Source organism: Octopus bimaculoides, chromosome 23 (assembly GCF_001194135.2).
Source record: "Octopus bimaculoides isolate UCB-OBI-ISO-001 chromosome 23, ASM119413v2, whole genome shotgun sequence".
NCBI classification, from domain to species: Eukaryota; Metazoa; Mollusca; class Cephalopoda; order Octopoda; family Octopodidae; genus Octopus; species Octopus bimaculoides.
In genome coordinates this window covers 5,852,252-5,875,686 of record NC_069003.1, presented here as the reverse complement: position 1 = coordinate 5,875,686, position 23,435 = coordinate 5,852,252, and the positions used below count along the sequence as shown (strand labels likewise).

General features: G+C 38.0%; 1 protein-coding gene across 1 annotated transcript in view; it reads right to left on the bottom strand.

Moving 5' to 3' along the window:
• LOC106871344 (WD repeat-containing protein 13-like) overlaps positions 1 to 23,435 on the bottom strand; it is a 198,006-nt gene that overhangs the window by 17,437 nt on the left and 157,134 nt on the right. Inside the window, exon 8 of the mRNA XM_052976142.1 lies at positions 6,369 to 6,451. Within this exon, the coding sequence (XP_052832102.1) occupies positions 6,369 to 6,451 (83 nt within the window). The remainder of the gene's footprint in view (positions 1 to 6,368; positions 6,452 to 23,435) is intronic.

The following is a 23,435-nucleotide window of genomic DNA, read 5'->3' as shown; positions in this document are numbered from 1 at the left end:
GGGGGGGGGGGAACAACAAATGAACACACACAGATACATCCTCTGGGCTTCTGCATAGTTTCTGTCCACCCAGCTTTAATGCACAACTAGCTTTGTAAAATTCCTGTCTATCGAATTCACTCGCAAGGCATTAGATAGCCTGGGGCTAAAAGACACTTGCCCAAGGTGCCACATGGTGAGACTGAACTCAAGACCATAGGGTTGTGAAGTAGCTTTCTTAACCACACAACCACGTGTGTGTGTTCTGTGGAGGATGTCAGAATTGGCACATCAAACTAAAAGACCTTCTGGTATTTGGTTCCCTTCTTGTGTGTGCCCCCCCCCTAGATCTACAGCACTGGTGGGTTAGGTGAGTTAGGCAAACTGGGGATAGTGAATAGATAAAGTGCTGGTGCCACATAGAAAGCATCCAGTACACTCTGTAAAGTGGTTGGCATTAAACAGGGCATCCAACCAGAAAAACCTTACCAAAACAGACAATTGGAGCCTAGTGCAGCTCTCCAGATAACCAGCTCTTGTCAAACTGTCTGACCCATATCAGCATGGAAAACAGACGTTAAATAATCAGCCATAGTATGCAACAAAGTAATTATCGACTTCTTTTACCTTTACTTGCTGCGGCCATGCTAAAGCACCACCTTGAAAAACTTTTAGTCGAATGAATCAACCCCAGGGCTTTTTTTTTTTTAAAGCCTTATTCTATTGGTCTCTTGTGTTTCACTGCTAAGTTACGGGGATGTAAACAGACCAACACTGGTTGTGGAATGGTGGTGATAGGAGACAGAAATACAAAGTTACGCACATATATATATATATATATATATATATATATACGACAGTCTTCTCTCAGTTCCCATCTGCCAGATCTGCTCAAGACCTATAGTAGAAGATGCTTGCTCAAAGTGCCACACAGACAAGCTTCTTATAACACAGCCCTGCCTGCGCCTAGAGCCCTGTGATGCAAACAAAATGACCGTCTGTAACATGAACTTCAGCTACTTGACTACCGACCAATCAGGAGAGCACACAAGTTGGACATACTTCAGTCCCAACAGGATTTATGATAGACAGATGGCTCCTCACCACCACCACCACCACCATCATCATCATGTAAAATGTCCATGCTGGCATGCATTGGATGGTTTGACTGGATCCAAGGACTGCATTGTGCTCCAGTGTCTGCTTCAGTATGGTTTCTGTGGCTGAAGATTCCAAATGCCAACTACTGTACGTGTTCTAAGTGTTTTTTTTTCATGTTGCTAGCACTTGTGAGTTCATGCAGTTTGTAAGACCACAGACTCTGAGGAGGAGAGTGACATGACACTTAAAAATGAAGGTCAAATATAAGAGGAGGAGGGGGGGGGGCAAAGCAAAACAAATCTCTTGCTGTAATTCACATTTAACCCTTTAGGATTACTCTCTCAGATCATCCTCAATATCATCATCATTGTTTAACGTCTGCTTTCCATGCTGGCATGGGTTGGATGGTTTGACTGAGGGCTGGCAAGCCAGAAGGCTTCACCAGGCTCCACTCCAATCTGGCAAAGTTTCTACAGCTGGAATATCCTTCATAACGCCAACCACTCCGGAGTGTAGGGGTGCTTTTTACATGCCACTGGCACAAGGGCTAGTCAGGCAGTACTAGCATTGACCATGCTTGAATGGCGCTTTTTACGTGCCACCGGCATGGGAGCCAGTCAGGCAGCACAATGCTTATTCATTCACATTGTTTTGAATTAATCATGCATTATCATGTTGCTTAAGAATTACGGCAATGTGATCATTTATTTTTAGAACGACATTGTAGGGTAGGTGTGAGAGGCCAGATATGGCCAGTTTAAATATTAAAGGATTAAGAAGAGGAGGTAAGGGAATGACAAGCAGAATTATTGAAAGATATTATTGAATTGTAATTAAAAAATTGTGAAAACATTTTGTGTATTATAGAGTTATAAACAATTTACTGGACATAAATTTTAACAAGGAAATCTTATACAGACACCCAAAGATCATATGAACCCCAGCTGAGAACCACTGATGTAGAGGATACTTGCAAAGAGGAGATTGTAGGGGTAAAGACTGATAACATAAAGGACATCTCAGAGCTTCTATGAGACACAAACCTACCAAGCACTGGAAGAAGGTAATCCACAAACAGAAGAAGTGTAATCCGCAAGCTAAGTGTGTGTGACATAGTTTTACCTTTGAACAACAAATACGATCCATCTGACAGGCTTCTGCACAGTTTCCATACACTTCGGGCTGTGGAGATGGAACTGGAAACAATTAGGCCACAAGTGCTGGGCGTGGTTGATGCTGTTGAGAAGTTGCTTCCCAAACATGTGGTCTTGGGCTCATTCCCAATGTGCAGCGCCTTGGGCAAGCGTCTTCTACTACAGCTTTGGGATGACCAATGCCTTGCTGTTAGATTTGATAGGTGGAAACTAGAAGAAGCCCATTGTGTGTGTGATGATCGTAAATGAGCATCACCATCATACAAGTAATATTGTTCGTTTCAGTCTTCCATGGTGAAATACTACATTGCTTGGAAACAGGTGAGGATTGGCAACGGGAAGGGCGTCCAGTTGCAGAAAATCTGCCTCAGCATATTCCATCTGATCCATGCAAGCATAGAAATAATGAACATTAAATGATGATGGTGGTGGTGGTGGTGGAGCCAGAGTGCGGTGGGGAGTCAATAAAAATATACAGAGCACAACTTCAACCACATACAAATCGTGATGTATTTTAAAATTACTTATTTCACATATATTAAATTTGACTGTTTCTGACACTGAATGAAACCAGTCAAATTACATTCAAGGGATTTTATGAAGAAGGATCTGGAAGAAGCAATTCTATTTCTAAGAACCACACATACACACACGTCTTCCAGGTACCTGCATAGTTTCTGTTTATCCAACTTTGATTAACCAATCCTGATATTCCCCAAAGATCTACAGCAATGTTGGATTGCGTGGAATGGATCTACTGCTGCTATATAATAAATAGATAAATTTTGGATTGACTAAATTTTGGATTTGGATTACACAACGTTTCTTTTATAAATTTTGTTGCGATAAACTTTTGCAATCCTTTTACAATATAATCTTCATTTCATTTAATATAACCTTTCATATTACATTCACTTCAGTTTTATGCTCCAACAATTGCTTTAATTACAAAAAGAAAAAAAGGTAATATATGTATATATATATATATATATATATATATATATATCTAATTGAGTTTCTTTTAAAACAGTCATTTGTTAAGCTGCTTTCAATGTTCAATCTTCTTGTTTTAACTTCAACGTACTTAAGATTTTTTTTTTAATTACTAAACAAAGATGTTTCTGGTTTTCTTTTATTGTATTTTTACTCACAAGCTCTCTTGTTGCAGTGTGCTGGGGAAACATTTACAGAATTGATTTGCATTTGGCTGATCTGAAAACGGCAAATGATTAACCATCCAGAAAAATTTGCAACGCAAAGATCTATGCATGTGGTTTGTCAGATGTGACTCTCAGAGTATCAGCAGAACAAAATATTGCTTTTCAGTAAGTAAATTAACATCTTAGTGCTGCAGTATGTATTGTGTAGTTACTAAAATATGGGGTGGCAGTGATTCCTGCTTGGATGGTGCTGTTAGTGTTCCACTGGCACCTGTGCCAGTCATTGAATTTGGTTCAATTTCGATTTCACTTGCCCCATGTTAACAGGCTAGAGTGCTACAAAAGTATCTTTAATGATTCAAACACGCCATGTATGTTGTCTGCTTTCAATTAATACGAGGAGCATAATCATCATTTAACGTCCATTTTTCAAGCTGGCATGGGTTGGACAGTTTGATGGGAGCTGGCAAGGCCAGGAGTCTCACCATGTTCCATAGTCTGTTTTGCATGTTTTCTACAGCTGGATGCCCTTCCTAATGCCAACTACTTTACAGTGCTTTTTACATGGCAGCACCAGTGTGTTTTTTATGTGGTACCAGCACCAGTATTTTTTTGTGGGACCAGCACCAGTATTTTTTTGTGGGACCAGTACCAGTAGTTTTTTGTGGGACCAGCACCAGTGTTTTTTTTGTGGGACCAGCACTAGTGTTTTTTTTATATGGCACCAGCACCATCCATGCATAAGCAATACTAAGGTGGTTTTAGGATATCAATTCTGTATGTATGTATGTATATGATTAGCCTTATCACAAACAAAAGTTGGGATCAATGGGACCATAAATTGAAGAGTTGAAATGAACTGCAGTCAAATATTTCATGCACACTACCACTAGAGTATTCCTGAGCTGAAGGAATGAGAGACAGAAAGAACTCCATCAAAACACTATAGTGAAATCTAGAAGCTACCAATCTAAGCGTTGAGAGATAGATGGAACCCACACTCTTAGTTGTAGGAACTTTTCCCTTTTCCTTTTTCTGTTCTTTTACTGTTTTACAAGTTTCTCCACAACCTCACTAGAAAAAGTACCCAGTACACACTGTAATATGGTTGGCATTAGGAAGGACATCCTATCATAGAAATCACACTAGAGTTATCACTGAAAATCAGCACAGCCCTGCTGCTGGCTGGATCCTGTCGAACCATCTAACCCATGCCAACATGGAAAACAGATGTGAAATGATGATGATGATGATAATGTGTATGTGTACACACACACACACACACACACACACACACATACTGTGTGTGTCTGTCTGTTTTGGTGTTTCCTTGTCTTCACATCACATAAGTCGTAAATGAAGTTGACATTATACAGGTGGTGTCATTTGCTTCTAGTTTTCTGTGAAAACATATTCAGCCAAGAGGAAATATTACCTTACATGGAAACAAGTGAATGGTGATGACAAGAAAGCCGTCTGATCACAGCAAAATCTGCCACAACAAATTCTGCCCCACTCATTCAAGCACAGAAAAGTTAACATTGGTGACAATGATGGGGGATTCTTTTGATTCTGTACTCTTTTATCAGTGTCATTGTTGATGATGATGATGATGATGATGATGATGGTGGTGGTGTTGCTCAGCCCACAAGTCAGTATCAGAGAATAAGACAGATTACCATAAACAACTCAGAAAGTGAATGAATTAATAATCGTTAATATTCAACAACTAAATGAAACTGAATTAGATTTTTATCTAATCAGCAATAATTATTAATAAAAATGAAAGAATTTTTTTTTTGTTCTTTGACTTTGGTTGTTTTTTTTTATCTTTTTTATTTTTTTAATTTTTTTATTATTGTCAATTGTTTATATACTGAAGAAATAACTGAACATGAGAGATCCAAAGCACCTATCACACTTGTGGAGATTATAAAATAATGAAGACCTGAACAAAAGGAATTAATTAATTGGTGTGAGATAATCACATGACAATTCATGGTTTTGGTTGTACAACTGAGTTTCAAGTGTTGGTGGTGATTAATTCATAATTTGGTTAAGTGTTGCTGATATTTTTTGGGGTGGGATTTAAACAATAAATTTATAACATGGCTCAGGGGTGCTGGCATGGGTGTGTGGTGAAGCAACTCAGTTTGGTTTGGGGTTTAGTCCTACTGTGTGGCACTTTGAGCAAGTGTCTTCTGTTATAAACCAATGCCGTGTGAGTGAATTTAGTAGATGGAAACTGTGTGGAATCCTGACATATCTTCATTATTGTTTAGCATTCTTTTTTCCATGCTGGTATGGGTTGGATGGTTTTACAGGAACAGATGAACAAGAGGTTCTGTATCTACTTTGGCATAGTTTCTACAGCTGGATGCCCTTCCTAATGCCAACAACTTAACAGAGTGTACTGGGTGCTTTCTATGTGGTACTAGTGCTGGTGAGGTTGTCAAGTACCCACAAGTTAAGACTCCCTCAACTGAGCAGGATATATATATGTGTGTGTGTGTATTTGTGTTTGTGACCATCACCAACAAGTGTTGGTTTGTTTATGGCCCAATGATGAAGGAGGTTATGAGGAGGAGGCAGAAGATGATGATGGTGATGATAATGTTGACAACAAACACAATGATGATGATGATGATGACAATGAAGAAAATGATGACGATGATGATGTGTGCACGTGTATGTGTCAGTGAAAGAGATGCACATTGATAAGAAAATTTTCCATAAACCAATGTGTCAAACAAAACAATAATAATACCTTGTGTGATATTTACTCTGCCCGAGTTACACAAACAATCCTTTGGTCCTCTTCTGCCCCACCCTCATCAAAAATAGCAGACCAGTAATCGGTCCATTAGAAACCTGTGATTGATAATGCTGTTGATTTTACCAAAATACATGATGGAAGAAGAAGATCTTGGAAGTCTTTGACAGGAATATGTAGAATGAAATATTTGAAACTCACCAGAAGCAGCATGTTGATCAAAAATATGATGCATTCCTGCAAAAGCGTAATTCTCTGATACACTCTTCCCTCCAGCCATTGCCCTACAAAACATAAATAATTGAAATATTTTCTTAAACATTTGCTTATACATTTTTTCATGTATTTATTTGTTTAGTTACTTTATTTTATTTTATTTTACTTTATTTTTTTCCTTTGCCAATATCAGAATACGGAACCACATGCCGATAGACTGCTTCTTGCTGGATTTTTTAGCCTGAAATTTACACAATGTTATTTTTAGAAATTCTGGAAGTTATTAAAAAATAAGGAAGCCAAAGTTGGGATGAAATAACTGTAAATTGATTTAGGAGAGAGAGAGAAAGAGAGAGAGGATGGATGGAACACACTGTTTACTTTGAGAGAGAATAAGTAAAGCTACTTTTGAGTGGATTGTTGTGCAAATAATGAAGTTGGGTGGGTCCCATCTGGTTAGTTGGCTATATGGTTAAGAAGTTTAGAGTTTGCTAAAGCATAGTTCGGGATTTAATCCTATAGTTGGGTAAGTTTCTTCTACCATACCCTTGTGTCAACTAATGCCTCACAAAGGCAACTGGATAAGCAAAAGCCTATTGAATGTAGAAAATATATATGCACACATATACACACACAAGGAGGTGCTGAAAAGTTCCTGGTTTTAAGGATATCATAAAAGGCCTGTTTGGAGGCCCAACCTTCCAAGTTCTTTTACAAGGCTTAGAAAAAACTGAAGGACCGTTGCAATAACCGTGTGAATCCAAGAGGGGAATATGTTGAATAAATCATATTTAACTGATCCTCCTGTATTTTCTTTTACCCAAAGCCAGGAACTTTTCAGCCCCTCCCCTCAATTATATATAACTGGCATTCCATTGGTTACAACAATGACAGTTCCAGTTGATCCAACTGATGGGACATCCTGCTTGTGAAGTTAATGTGCAAGTGGCTGAGTACTCCAGACACGTATACCCTTAATGTAGTTCTCAGGCAGATTCAACGTCACTCGAAATGTGACAGGGCTGTCCCTTTGAGTTACAGGTACACTTCAGTTTTACCAGCTGAGTGGATTGGAGGAGCATGAAATAAAGTGCCTTGCTCACGGAATCGAATTCACAGCCTTATGTCTGTGAGCCAAATACCCTAACCACTGAGCCATGTGCCTTCACTCACTCATGTACACACATACCTACGCACACACACACATAAATAAATAAATAAATACAAACATAAGCAAAGCTATCTGTGCCTGAACCTCAGGGTACAGTTGCACATACACATGTATATGCATACACATGTACATGCAAACATAGATGTATACATACATACATAAAAGATAACCCTGGTTTATGTTGTTTAAATTCCAGTGAAAGAGTCAGGTTTCTAGATTAGAAACCAGCGTTTCCTCCATTAGTGAGAAATTTGAAAAATACAACACAATATACCCCCCCAGCTACACATACATATGTTATATACCTATATATATACACATACACATACCAGTAGTAGTAGTAGTAGTGGTGGTGGTTCCTGTGTGTACAATTAGAGGAATGACTGCTACCATTGAATTTAGAACTCCATATAAAGTACTAAACACCCAGCCTACTTCCAGTAAAGTGATGTGGTTAGCATGCATAGGGAACAAATGGTATAAACAGCATCCTGTGTTGATCAGACTTTTACATACATGCATAGATATACACACGCACACAGGTGCAGGCATGGCTGTGTGGTAAGAGGCTTGCTTCCCGACCACATGGTTCCAGGTTCAGTCCCACATGTATCCTTTAGGCAAGTGTCTTCCACTATAGCCTGAGGCCAACCAAAGCATTGTGAGTGGATTTGGTGAGATAGAAACTGGTGGAAGGCCATCACGTGTGTGTGTGTGTGTGTGTGTGTGTGTGTGTGTGTATATATATGTGTGTGTGTGTCTTTGTGTCTGTGTTTGTCCCCCCACCATTGCTTGACAATTGGTGTTGGTGTCTTTATGTCCCCGTAACTTAGCAGTCTGGCAAAAGAAACCGAGTACTAGGTTTATAAAAAATACTTCCTGGGGTCGACTTGTTTGACTAAAACCCTTTAAGGCGGTGCTTCAGCATGGCCACAGTCAAATGACTGAAACTCGATAAAAGACACACACACACACACACACACACACACACACACACACACACACACACACATATAACGAGAGAAAACATGGTAATGAATGTGGCATTCCTTTATTACATCCGTTACATATGTTTCTGAATTTGGTAATTAATTAATGATGTCACATTACAAATGCTGATTACTAATAAAAGCCATGACCCAAATGGTAAAAGTGCACTGAATGCACCCGTTTCCCAAATGTGGCTATCATAGAAGACACTTGCCCAAGGGTCCACATTGTGGAACTGAACCTAGAACCATATGGTCAGGCAGCAAGCTTCATAGCTACACGGCCATGCCTGGATATGAACAGATATATGTAAGGGAAAGACTAAAGCTGAGAGCAAAGAACTAATCCTCAGAATGTAGAAAAACAAAACAATTGCTGTGTGGCAGGAGTAGCTACAAGTGCATCTGATCCTGTGGGGGTGGCAGCAGGCAGTGCTGGATTAACCATTAAGCAAAATAAGTACATGCTTAGGACATCAAGGGAAGGCAGCAGCACCAAAAAAATGGTAAACATATCTATCAGATGTGCTTTCTAAGATTAATATTGCAAGCGAAAAAAGGGAGGAGAAAATTTCTCAAATATAAATAAAATCTAAGATTGCAAAAACAAACTTTATTTTCCTTTTACTGTTAATTTTATTTCATTTTGAAAAAATGAAAATTCATTTTATGGTTTATTATTGTTTACATTTTGAATTATAGGGTCACCGAAATCTTTTAAGTGTTTTGGGTCTCTATGGGTCTTAATCTGTCTCTGACTGCAGAGATAGGGGAGAACAATCTGGGGCAAACAGAGTTTGGGACATTCCTCTAGTGACATCGCTACTACTTGGCAGTGGTGCTAAAAAGCACAAACAAGTAGTTGGAAGGTGTAGAAATAGCTGTGACCTCTGGGTCAGCTGATGTGGGAAGTGTTCCAGGCTGGAAGCTGTATGGAATGTGTGTGTGTGTGTGTGTTTGTAAGAATATTGTGCTGGATAGCAAAATAAAATTGGTGCCTCCCTCACCCACCCCCAAATACTCTGGAACTGATAAAGTAGATACCAGGAAAAAATATTGGGGTTGATATAATCAGTCTTTGAATGCAATGCTGCAGCATGACCGTGGCCTGAAGAATGAAAGCAAATAAATATAAAAGAATATAAGTGTGTGTGCCTTTATTAGAGGGAGTGTGTGTGTGAGTGTGTATGTGTTAGAGTGTGTGAGACAGCATGTGTATGCGTGTTGTGGTGAGTGTGTGAATGTGTAAGTAGGTGTGTTCAAGTGAATACTTGTGTATTGAAGAGTGATATATGCAATTGAGGATGTGTGTGTGTGTGTGTGTGTGTGTGTGTGAATAAGCATGTACATATAGGAATGTGTATGTATTCAAAGGACCGTGTGTGTGTGTGTATGTAATCTGAGAAATATAATTTCCTTTTAATTTCCACATAACTCATTAAAAATGTAAATTGTCTTCCAAATAATTAGAGCAGGAACTTAATTCAAAGTTCTCATGTATGAAGTGAAAAGAGAATTTTATTTTTGCTGACGACTAGGTTTTCAGATTCCATTGTGTAACATTCCCAGAATAAACTGGAAAGCATTTACCTGTGGTTAGGAGGTTTCATGAAATAGCAGTTAAGTGTTCCCTCAGCTTAAACATTATCATCATCATCATCATCACCACAAAAACCTTTTATCCTTTACTCATTTCAGTCATTGGGGTCCCACCTTGAAGGGTTTTAGTCAACTGAATCAACCCCAGTACTCATTTTTTTTAAAGCCTGATACTTATTCTATTGGTCTCCTTTTGCCAAACTGCTAAGTTATGTGGATGTAAACACACCAACAGTGGTTAACAAGCGGTAGAGGTGGGATGGGAACCAAACAAAGACATACACACATAGATGTATATATATATATATATACACACAAAAGGCTTCTTTCAGTTTCCATTCACCAAATCCATTCCGAAGGCTTTGGTTGGTGCAAGGCTCATAGTACAAGACACTTGTCCAAAGTGGGACTGAACTTAGAACCAGGTGGTTGGGAAGCAAACTTCTTACCACTCAGCCATGCTTGTTTGTAGTTTAGTCAGAAAGCGAGAGGCAATACTGGTGCCACGTTTTTGAAACGTCTCCAAGACTAATGAGAGAAAGGGATGAGGATACTGGTATTCTCAGACAAATGATTTTCTCCAAATGCTTACAAGAGTGTTCTCTAAAGGAGGAGGCATCGGTGACAGCGCTGGCAGTGGCGGTGGTGGTGATCAACCAGACAGGTGTTAAATTAACCCTTTAGCATCCAAGCCAGCCATATCCAGCCTCTCACACCAATCCTACAATGTCCTTCTAAACATAAACAATCACATCATGAAAATATCAAAGCTATGTGCATACTCATGCATATGTGTGTGTGTGTGATTTTTATCTCTTATCTGTTTCAGTCATTGGATTGTGGCCATACTGGAGCACTGCCTTGAACAAATCATCCCATGTACTTACATTTTTTGTAAGTGTTGTACTTATTATATCAGTTACTTTTATTAAATTGCTAAGTTATGGAGACATAAACAAACCCAAACCAACTGTCAAGTAGTGATGGTGTGGAAGGTGAACCCACACACACACACACACATATATATATATATATATATATATATATATGTACACATACACACAACAGGCTTCAACACAGTTTCTGTCTACAAAAATTTACTCACAAACCACTGGCTGAACTGAGGCTACAGTAGAAGCCAATTGCTTAAGGTACTAAGCAGTGGGATTGAACCTGAAACCATGTGGTAGCAAAGCAATCTTCTTCACCACACATCCTGCAACATTTTATGAGTTGGTTTTCTTGTTAAGTAGCAATCCCCAAATAAAACTATGAAGGAAGTGATGCTGCAGTATGGCCAGAGTTTATTGACTAAAGCTAATAAAAAATAATGAAAGAATAATAAATGAAATGGGAGAGGGAGGGGAGTGAGCTAACGAAAGAATATAGTTGCTTCTGTATAAAGGGATGTTTGTGTTAGTAGGGATCAGGTTTCAATAAAAAAAAATCCAGTATTTTCCTCTTAAAACAAACAAACAAAAAAAAAACATACACATAATACATATATATGCACCACATATACATAACACGCACACATAAATATATGTACACACACATCACCCACAAAATACACACACACACATATAAACACACTATATCACACACATATACACATAATACACACAAATGTATACATACAAACATACATATACATGAACACATATATATCCATGAACATATATACACACACACGCACACACAGAAATAGAAAATGGATTGGAATTTTAAAATATTTCTAAGATTTTGTAAAATGAAAATGGAAATTTTAACACATTTTTTTTTACCCTGTAGTTTTATTTTTTTAATTTTATTTACTTATTGAATATTTTTGATATGAAATTACTAATTCATAAAATGAATTTTTCCATAAACCAAAATTTGAGGGGGCGTTTAATGAGAAATTTAAATTTAAACTTCAAGTAAATTCCAGTGAAAAGCTAGATTTAAAAAAAATTCCTATTTAAATTGTTGTTGTTGTTGTTATTATTATTATTATCATTATCATTATCATTATCATTATTATTAAAGCAGTGGGCTGGCAGAATCGCTAGCATGCTGGACAAAATTCTTAGTGGTATTTCGCCCATCACTACGTTCTGAGTTCAAATTCTGCCGAGGTTAAATTCATCCTTTTGAAGTCGATAAAATAAGTACCAGTTGAACACGGGGTTGATGTAATTGACTCATCCCTCCTCCCAAAACTGCTGCCCTTGTGGCAAAATTTGAAACCATTATTATTATTATCATGAAGGTAGCAATCTGGCAGAATCGTTAGCATGCCAGGTAAAATACTTAGCAGCATTTTGTCTGTCTTTAGGTTCTGAGTTCAAATTCGGTCGACTTTGCCTTTCACCCTTTCAGTGTTGATAAAATAAGTGCCAGTCAAACGCTGGGGTCAATGTAACTGACTAGTCCCCTCCCCACAAATTTCAGGCCTTGCGCCTAGAGTAGAAAGGATTATTATTATTATTATTATCTCTGCCTTAGCGAAGGCGGAGGTATTGTTTTCAGTCGTGTTTGTTTGTCCGTGGACAAGATATCTCAAGAACCACTGGATGGATTCGGATGAAACTTTTAGGGATGTTTGGCCTCATGACTGGCATGAACTGATTAGATTTGGGGATCGATCCAGTTCTGGACAAGGACTCTAGATTATTTTTCCTGTTTTTTTTACTTTACATGTATATGTAAAGTTTCACAAAGTTTTCTTGTACACACACACACACACATTTTCAGTGTTGAACATTACCATCCTATTTCCATTGTACACACACACACATGCATGCAAACATACCTCTCTTTTACACACACACACACACACTTCAAATGCTCTTTATTGACTTTTTCACTCCTTCCTTTCTCATTCATACAATTCTCTCTTTGCCATTTATCTCCTCTACCTTCACCTCTCACACCAGCTCTATTTTATATATGTGTGTATGTATATATATATATATATATATATATATATATATATATATATAATAAAGACAACACTCATTATTATATTAGGAGATTATACATACATTTGAACACTTTACAGCATACTTACATATATACATAATTCTGTACACTGATCTAAAACAGCAGGATTGCTAAAGGAAAACCGGAATTTAAGAGAAAACCAAAAGGTCTCATGATATTCATTAAAGGATTTTATTTCAGATATTCTCATTTGAAAAATTATCTCTAGTTAATTGTTGGTGTTGTGTTGGCAGAGGTTTGCACTCTCTGGGTGCTTTTGTTATTATTATTGCTATTATTATTATTATTATTATTATTATTATTATTATTATTATTATTATTGCTATTATTATTATTAATTTTTAAGGCAGCAAGCTGGCTCCGTCATTAGAGCAACAGAAAGAAAAATGCCTCGACTCATTAGCATTTAAACTGGCCATATCCTGCCCAAATATTCCAGCTGTCTTATGTTCAGATCAGCCAGATCTGACTTCTCACACCTATCCTACAATGTCATTCTAAAAGTAAACAATCACATCATTGAAATCTCAATGCTATGAGATAATCCATGATTAATTCAAAACAATGTGGATAAATAAACATCACATTTGACGGAATAATCTTAATGTTAAAGGGTTAAAGTGCTTCGTTCTTGATATCATAGCGAAGATCTGATCAATGACTTTGCAATGAAAGCAAGTAGAAAACTTTTCAAATATAAATTAAGTAAAAATATACAAAACTAAACATTATTTTCCATCTTGCTGTTAGTTTTGCTTCATTTTGAAAAATAAAAATCTATTTTATGGTTTATTATTGTTTATATTTTGGATTACATGTATATATGAGGGCACCAAAATCTCTTAAGTTATTAGGGCCTCTTTGAGTCTTAATCTGGCCCTGACCAACACCTCTGCTCTATTATCACCACTACTGTCATCATTGTTATTGTCATCACCCTCGTCAGTCATTGCCATTTTATTCTTTTACTAGTGTCAATCACCGGATCAAGGCCATGCTGAAGCACTGCTGCCAATAATATAAAGCCCAGTTGTTAGCCTAGATAATCATATCACAGATCTCTATTTATCAACCATCAGCCCATGCCACCCCTGCCATGATGGAAACCGGACATAAAATGATATATTCAAGACTACACTGTCCAATCTATCATTTGCAGACCGAAGAAAGTTGTTGGGGTGACTGGTTGAGTTGATGAATGAAAAATGTTTCTTGGGCTGCAGTTAGAAGTAAGTGAACAACACCCACAAACATTTAAAAAGATTATATTATTGCACAAAGTCAAAACTACGTTGGCCTTTTACAGATAACAACAGCAATACTGGAAGAGAAGCACTGCTTGGGATGGTATGACAAACTGCAGCTTGTCCAACATAACTGGAAACAATTGTGCTATATTCGTGGTGACGGAGGTTCTTATCATTTATCGGTGCTATCTGCCTCAGCCACCTTCCTGGGTCATCTGGGTGTAATGCATGCTGAACTGTTATTGTAAGGGACTGGAAGCCAGGTTCTGGAATGTTTGAGAAAACCTGCCCACACCACCGCTCCACGCTGATTGGTTAGTTAATAAACTGATCATGTAAAACAAAGGTGGTCTGCTTGTGATGTCATATGTGTGTGTGTGTGTGTGTGTATGTATTTGCACCCCCACCCCCACCTGGTGTTGGTGTGTTTATGTCCCTGTAACTTAGCAGTTTGGCAAAAGGGATTGATAGAGTAAGTACCTGGCTTAAAAAGAAAGAACTTACTAGGGTTGATTCATTCAACTAAAATTCTTCAAGGTAGTGCCCCAGCATGACCACAGTCAAGTGACTGAAACACGTAAAAGAAAAATGATATGGAACGTAATGAAAGAATACATAAGGGGGTAGAGATTCGTTTCAGTTTATTTCTTAATAAAATTGGTAAAATTCCCCAGATATTATACTTTTAATTTTAGTTTCTCATGAGAATTTTATGGTATAAATACATACAGATATTTAGAGATATATTATATTTCTAGTACACAGCTTTACTGGTTTCGCTTACATGGTTTCAGGCCATGCTGAGGCACCACCTTTAAGCATCTAAGTTAGTTATTTTGATTTCAAATTTTAGCACAAGACCAGCAAATTTCATGGACAGGGGTAAGTCAATAACATTGCCCCCAGTGCTCAACTGGTACATATTTTATCGACCCTGGAAAGATGAATGGCAAACTTGACCCAGGAGGAATTTGAACTCAGAACCTAAAAACAGATGAAATGCTACTAAGCTTTTTGCCCAGCATGCTAAAAATTCTGCCACCTCACTGCCTTAATAAAAATGATAATAATAATGATAATTATTCCAGTTGGTCAAACAAAGGCCATTATGGAGTAGCTTGGGTTTCAAGGGTCCATTATCAAGTGTTTTGCATGATGAGGAGAAAGTAGATCATGTCCAACAAAACTCAGGACAACCATGAGACCATGTGAACCCCTCCCCCATAAGCATCATGTGGCCCCCAGCTCTCCTAATTTAAACCCCCAAACAGCTACATCTACACCATTGTTGCGAGGTAGGAACCAGCTGGTGGTCCCAAAGTGCCAAAAACTCATTAGGAGCTGCCATCATGAGAAGGACAACTGTAGAGCACCCACCCAATCTTAGCAGGGGTTCTTTCCATGGCCACAACAGGAAATGACATTAGGAGTAAGTTTTGTTGAATGATTTGTTTCTTTGATGTATCTAATTAAATAAGTGGGCTGTTTTTCTCAATGCATGTTGGTTTTTGTTTTGTTTTCCTTGTTTTTTTTTGTTACTGTTTCATGTCTTGTTTTGCTCTCAGTCGCCTGGTGCACCCTGTATAAATCTTTTGCCTTTTATCTGTTTCAGTTATTAGATTGCGGCCATGCTGGAGCACCTCCTTCAAGAATTCCAGTCGAATGAACCAACCCCAGTACTCATTTTGTTTTTGAAGCCTGGTACTTTTCTTTTGCTAAAGTGCTTTGTTAAAGAGATGTAAACACACCAACACTGGTCGTCAAATGGTGAGGGGGACAAACACACGCATGCACACACACACATGATGAATCACTGAAATGAGATGAAAGCACTAAGTAATTATCCAAAATTCTGACTACCTCCTTTTTCTTTATACACACACACACACACACATACATACATACATACATACATACATACAAACATGATGGGTTTCTTTCAGCTTCTATCTACTTAATCCATTCACAAGGCTTTGGTTGGCCTGAGGCTATAGTAGAACTGAAAACCATGTGGTTGGGGAGCCCTCCATAAATGTGCATGTGTTTGAGTCAGTATTTGTCCTCTACTACTGCTTGACAACCAGTGTTGGTGTATTTACATCCTTGTAACTTAGTGGTTCAACAAAATAGATCAATAGAATAAGTGCCAAGCTTAAAAAACTCATAAGTACTGGGGGTCAATTCAATCGACTAAAAGTTCATCAAGTTGATACCCCAGCATGGCCACAGTCTAATGACTGAAACAAGTAAAAGATGATAGATAAAATGTTTTTTGAGTTTTGTTCTTGTTCTCTACATTCTGAGATCCCAGACGTGTGTGGTGAACTCAGTTACATGACAGGGACAAGATGGTGCCTTGTAAGAAATATACTCAAAGGAAAGCTGCCATACCCATTTCAATGATGAACAAATAGCACTTGCCAAGGGAGGCACCCAGGGGCGATGCTGGTTTGTTGCAGAGAGATCATCAGTAATGATGAGAACTGATATTTATAGCAGCAGTTTTTCGAAACTATAAATGACTGAGTTAATATTTTACTGGGGGGTGTTTGCTTGTTTTTCTTTTTAATAAACTGAAATAAAATTAATTAAACTTGTAATTACATTACCATATTTCTAATGAAAAACATTGCCCATGTGTTTTAGTTAATTTTCAAAACGATTAAGAATTTGAAAGAATTCAGTAAAATTAATAAATTTTTCATAATTAAGCCTGTAAAAAAAAATTAACTGTTTGCAGAATACAGAGATAAGAGCAATATATAATATGTATTACATCATTATCATTTAACGTAAGTTTTCCATGCTGGCATGGGTTGGACAGTTTGATAGGAGCTGCACCAGACTCCACTGACTGCTTTGGCTTGGTTTCTATGACTTCTTATGCTTTGTATGAGGTACTAGTACCAGTGCTTTTTACATGACACCAGTGCGCACAGGGTCAGCAAGTTACTTCGGCTGAGAGCGGGGAGTAGTATTGAGGCATGGTGGTGGCTCTGTGCTGGTTGATGAGTAATTGAAGGTATAGAGGGACAAGGATGGGTGTCTTGCTGTTGAGTAGATACATGGGTACCCCAGATGGGAAAGAAAGGCGGGTGAGTTGGAGAATAGGGTAAAGAAGGTGGGTGAGTCAGTAAGATAAAGAGAGCAACAGTGAGAGAGAGATAGTGGCGAAGATGTGTCATGACATGCCCTTGAGAGACATTGGGGTGATAGGGAGGTTTGGACTGGGTGGGATAGAGGTGACTGTGGCAGATGATGGACCAAAATATAAGAGAGGCTCAGGGCTTCATCAGCAACATTTTTATGTTCAGTTTTCCATGCTTCCATAGTCCAGATGGAATTTCTGAGTGAATTCTCTATGGCTGGATACCCTTCCTGTCACCAACCCTTACCTGTTTCCAAGTTAGGTAATATTTCCCCAAGATCAGACATGTTTCCATGGAAGATTGGAAACGAAGGACACTGCTTGCATGAGAGTAACATTTGTTTACAACTATCACAAAATGTCATCCTGATAATGGGTAAAAGAAGATAGAGGAGGGTCAGTTAATTATGGTTTTATTCAACATATTCCCCTCTCAGATTCACACACTTATTGCTGTGGTCCTTCAGTTTTTCTAAGCCCTGTAAAAGAAGTTGGAAGGTTGGTCCTCCAACCATGCTTTACGCGATACCCTTAAAGCCAGGAACTTTTCAACACCCCCTCCTAGATATATGTATACAACCCTCTAAACTTCAAAAAAGAGTTTGATTTCTCTCTCTCTCGATTTTGGTTTCTGTCACTTTCCGCCTGTCTCCATTTCCTTTTCGTCTGGATTCTTTATGATCACTCATATGTACAATCTGTATTAGCATACATATTCTGTCTATATATTACACATGTATATAAATAGTTATTTCATGTGCCCATCTGTATAGACACGCATACACAAAATTATTTAAATCTGCATATTTCTGGGAGGGGTTTTTTCTCTCCAAACCCAATTCTACATTTTGGTGATGTTTTCCTATATATATATATATAAATGCTTTCCCAAATAGAATTACACTTCATTTTTGAAGGTCTGACAAAGCCATAAGGTAATACACAAGCATTCAACTATTAGTGCATTACATTTAATAGCAGAAACAGCTGTGAGCTAATGAAGTTCATTTTTTGTTCCCTTGTCAATTATATAACCTCATATATAAATATATATATATATATATATTCTACATTTCCACTCATGCTGTAATAAATTAGTCCAGTCTAAGTGATGGGAATAATTATTAGTTTTATGATTATTGAAAATGACACGAAACAGGAACTTAAGAAAAAACCTACTTTAATACAATTATGATGGAAGTTTCTAACTTAAATACGAATACTTTAAAAACAAGTGGGTTTTATATGTTTAGAACCAAAAGTGCAGTCTCAGACAACAGAGTTAAGGTCCATATAAACAGTGCAGATGAGAGATGGGAGATAAATGGCCAGTGTTGCTGTTGTCTGAGAGATTTCATCATATTAATGAGATCAGAACAAATGTTTCCAATTCTGGTACAAGGCCAGCATTTTAAGGAGGAGAGGGTTACTCAATTACATCAACCCTTCCACTCCATCCCAGTATTTGACTGGTAGTTTATCAATCCCAAAAGGATGAAAGGCAAAGTTGATCTTGGTGGGATTCGAACTCAGAGCACAGAGAAATAGAATGAATACTTGAAAGCAATCTATCTAATGCTTTCATGATTCAGCCAACTAGATGCATATATCATACTATATTATATTACATACATACACATATATATACACATGTGTGTGTGTGTGTATACATGGGAGGTGTATGCTTTTAAGAGTGAAATTTTATATGTATGAGTGTACAAGTATGAGAATTTCTGTATGTGTATGTATGGCTGTTGTGCATACATGCATGTGTGCGTGTATATAGTTAAATATATATGCATTTATGTATATAAGTATATAAACATACTGTCACATTCTTTTCTCATTACATTCTTGGAATTGTAATAAGGAATTTATTCTAAACTATATCCATTTCACATGGTGCCAGATCCCTATTTCCTATGTCCCCTAAACACGATTGGCTTGCCATCACCTTTGAAACAAAACAGAAGTTAAACCATTCCCTTTAGGGACCTAAACATGGATCACAGGCTCCCAAATACACAACTATTAATTTCACTCACCTGTGTGCCAATTTTTGCCAGTAACAGCCTATGTCCCCGAGGACATGGTTATGGCTACTAAAATAGAATTTATTTCCCTAGATTTATTTTCTCCCCTTTAATATCCAGAAAGTTATTGTCTGTCACTTTTGGCAGACAGATATTAATAGTGGCAGCACATTCTTCATGAATGGAATCTGAGATTTGAGATGGAGCTTTCACCACAGTTATATCTGTTGTCATCAATTATACTTTTCACCATTCAACACATGACATAACTTATGACAGATTAAGGTATGTGGCATGGGTAGAGTTGCTTACGCTGTGACTTGCTACCATTCTGTGACTGACCTGGAGAAGGGTGAGCATTAAATTCAACAATATTAGGAGGTAAAACTGGCAGAAACGTTAGCACACCAGGTGAAATGCTTAGCGGTATTTCATCTGTCTTTATGTTATGAGTTCAAATTCTGCTGAGGTCGACTTTGCCTTTCATCCTTTTGGGATTGATAAATTAAGTACCAGTTGCATACTGAGGTCGATCTAATTGACTGCTCCACCTCCCCAAAAATTTTGGGCCTTGTGCCTAGAGTAGAAAAGAATATTAGGATGTGAAACAATAACAACCATCCTTTTTACATCTTTCATTGCTTCAGTCATTAGACTGCGGCCATGCTGGGGCACCACCTTGATGAACTTTAGTCGAACAAATCAACCTCCGCACTTATTTTTTAAATCCTCACACTTATTCTATTGGTGCCTTAAGCTGAACCGCTAAGTTATGGGGATGTAAACACACCAACAATGGTTGTGAAGTGGTATTGGTGGACAAACACACAGACACACACATACATATAGACATAACCATGATCATCATCTTTTCTATGCTCACATGAGGAAGGCAGAATTTGGCAAGGCAAATTTTCTACAGCTGGATACCCTTCCTGTCACCAACCCTAACCTGGTTCTATGCAACGTAATATTTCCCATGGTCACACATTTTTTGCTAAAGGCTGGAAATGAACAATATCAGTTATACGACAATAATGCTTGCTTACAACCACCACATGTTAAATATCAACACACAAACGCACTCTTCTTTTTTTATTTGTTTCAGTCATTTGACTGCAGCCATGCTGGAGCACTGCTTCAAAGGGTTTTAGTCAATGAAATCGACCTCATGACTTATTTGCTTTTAAAGCCTGGTACTTATTCTATTGGTTTCTTTTGCCGAACTGCTAGGTTACAGGGACATAAACATACCAACATTGGTTGTCAAGCAATGTGGGGGAGAGAAAGACACACACACACACATATATGATGGATTTCTTTTAGTTTCCATCGACGAAATCCACTCACAAGACTTTGGCTGGCCTAAGGTTATAAAAGAAGCACTAGCATAGCTAGAGTGTGCGCCACCCAGGGCGAACCGCCCCATTCTGCCCCCCACCCTAATAGCTATGCTAGTGAGTAGAAGACACTTGCCCAAGATGCTACACAGTGGAACTGAACCTGGGAAGCAAGATTCTAACCACACAGCCACGCCTGCACCTATGCTATTCCTGCACATTGTTACGATCAGACAATTTCTAATGTAAGAAGAAAGGGGTAAACTTCTGATCACAACAGCAGAAAGTGTTCAAACAGGGAAATTAATGTTCATAGATTGAGATTATGTCCAGTCCTCAATTGTTTACAGATAGGTGGTGAACGGTCCAACCCGTATACAGCTCCGTCTCTCGTTTAGGTACTATCCGTGCCAAGCTCTAGCTGTCTTCTCCACTCCCCTTTTTAACAGGAAGTACATGAGATTACCTGCCTCGCTCATTAACAGGTATACATAACAACATATATATCATTATCATCATCATTGTTTAACGTCCGCTTTCCATGCTGGCATGGGTTGGACGGTTTGACTGACGGCTAGTGAGCCAGAAGGCTGCACCAGGCTCCAATCTGATCTGGCAAAGTTTCTAACTGGCCTTAACAAACAACCTCCTAAATATAAATATGACCAAGACCTTTGGCATTATGTCGTGCTTGAGAAGAAGACCCATCAAGCTGAGCAAAATTGCAGTTGTGGCAGATACCGGTGTCACGCCAATGGTATGTAAAAGCACCAATTACACTCTTGGAGTGGTTGGCATTAGTAAGGGCATCCAGCCGTAGAAAACCATGCCAAATCAGACTGGAGTTTGGTGCAACCCTCCAGCTTACCAGCCCCCGTCAAACCGTCCAACCCATGCCAGCATGAACAACAAACGTTAAATGATGATGATGATGATATAGGTAGAGGTATGGTTGTGTGGTAAGAGACTTGCTTCCCAACAACATGGTTCCGGGTTCAGTCTCACTTTGTGACACCTTGGACAAGTGTCTTCTACTATAGCCTTGGGCAGACCAAAGCCTTGTGAGTAGATTTGGTAGATGGAAACTGAAAGAAGCCCATCGTATATGTATGTGTGTGTGTATCTCCACCATCATCACTTGACAACAGGTGTTGGTGTGTTTATATCCCCGTAACTTAGCGGTTCGGCAAAAGAGACCGATAGAATAAGTACTATGCTTTAAAAATAAGTCCTGAGGTCGAATTGTTTGACAAAAACACTTCAAGGCGGTGCTCCAGCATGGCCACAGTCAAAATGACTGAAATAAGTAAAAGAATAAAAGACTGTGTGTGTGTGCGTGAGTGACACCAAAAGAATATGTACCAGGGATCTATTTCAAAACGGGGGCACCAGTATTTTCTTAACGAAACACTAACGAAACACTTTGAAACTTGGGACACTGGTAGAATGTGTCATATAAAACATCTTTTACTCTTAGTCTTCTTAACAAAAAAAAGGAATTCGCAAGTTATTCCATGTTAAAGTTGCCGTATTTCTGTAATTTCAACCAATCACTGACGTCTATTCAGCTGAATAGAGTTACTGCTGGGCGGTCATAAAAATGTTATTCCCTGTGACATATTTCATCCGGTTTAATCGTAATTTATACGCATATATTGTTTATATAATAAATTACGCTGTGCGTATCTATGTATGTAACAATTTTAGAGTTTGGATTCTAGAGTTAGGGTTAGTTTTAGGGTTAGGGTTACGGTTAACAGTCTGGTTATGGTTAGGGGATTAATACGATATACACTGTTACAGCGCTAACTGTTTTCAACTGAATAGACGTCAGTGATTAGTAGAAATTATCGAAATAAGACAATTTTTTACATGAAATAAATTCGAATACAAAAATTTTTTTCTGTTCTATAACACAAAATAGATAAGTATACAAAGTTTGAAAGTCTTCCGGTACCAAAAACACTACATAAAACATAAATGAAAACTGGTGCCCCCGTTTTAAAATAGATCCTGTACCAGACTTTAAAATATGTCCCAAAAGGGAAATGGATTTATGCGACTAGAATCCTTCAAGGTAGTGCCCCAGCATGGCCACAATCCAATGATTGAAATATGTAAAAGACAAGATACTTGGAATATGAAGTAAGAGAGTGCACAGCTTGTTGTTGCTGTTGTTGTACTGCTTGGTTTCTGTCTTCCTGTTTGCACTGTACAGGTTTGCTAAGACAGCTTTTAACTCTTATTTTACAAATAGACAGCTTTTTCTTTTTTTTTTTATATAAATAGATATTTATTAATGTATTTCACACAAGATGTTTTATGTATGAAATAATTTTTATTGAATTCTATTCTTGTTAAATGAAACAGAGGACATGGACTTTTGACTTGTAAAAAAAAAAGTTACTAAACTTAATCTTGATTCCACCATTGTTCATACAAACAGTGGAGGGAGTGTGAGAAAGTCAGTCTCTGTGGTTTGTGTGTGTGTGTTTATAATGAGAGAGAGAGAGAGAGAGAGAGAGAGAGAGAGAGAGAGA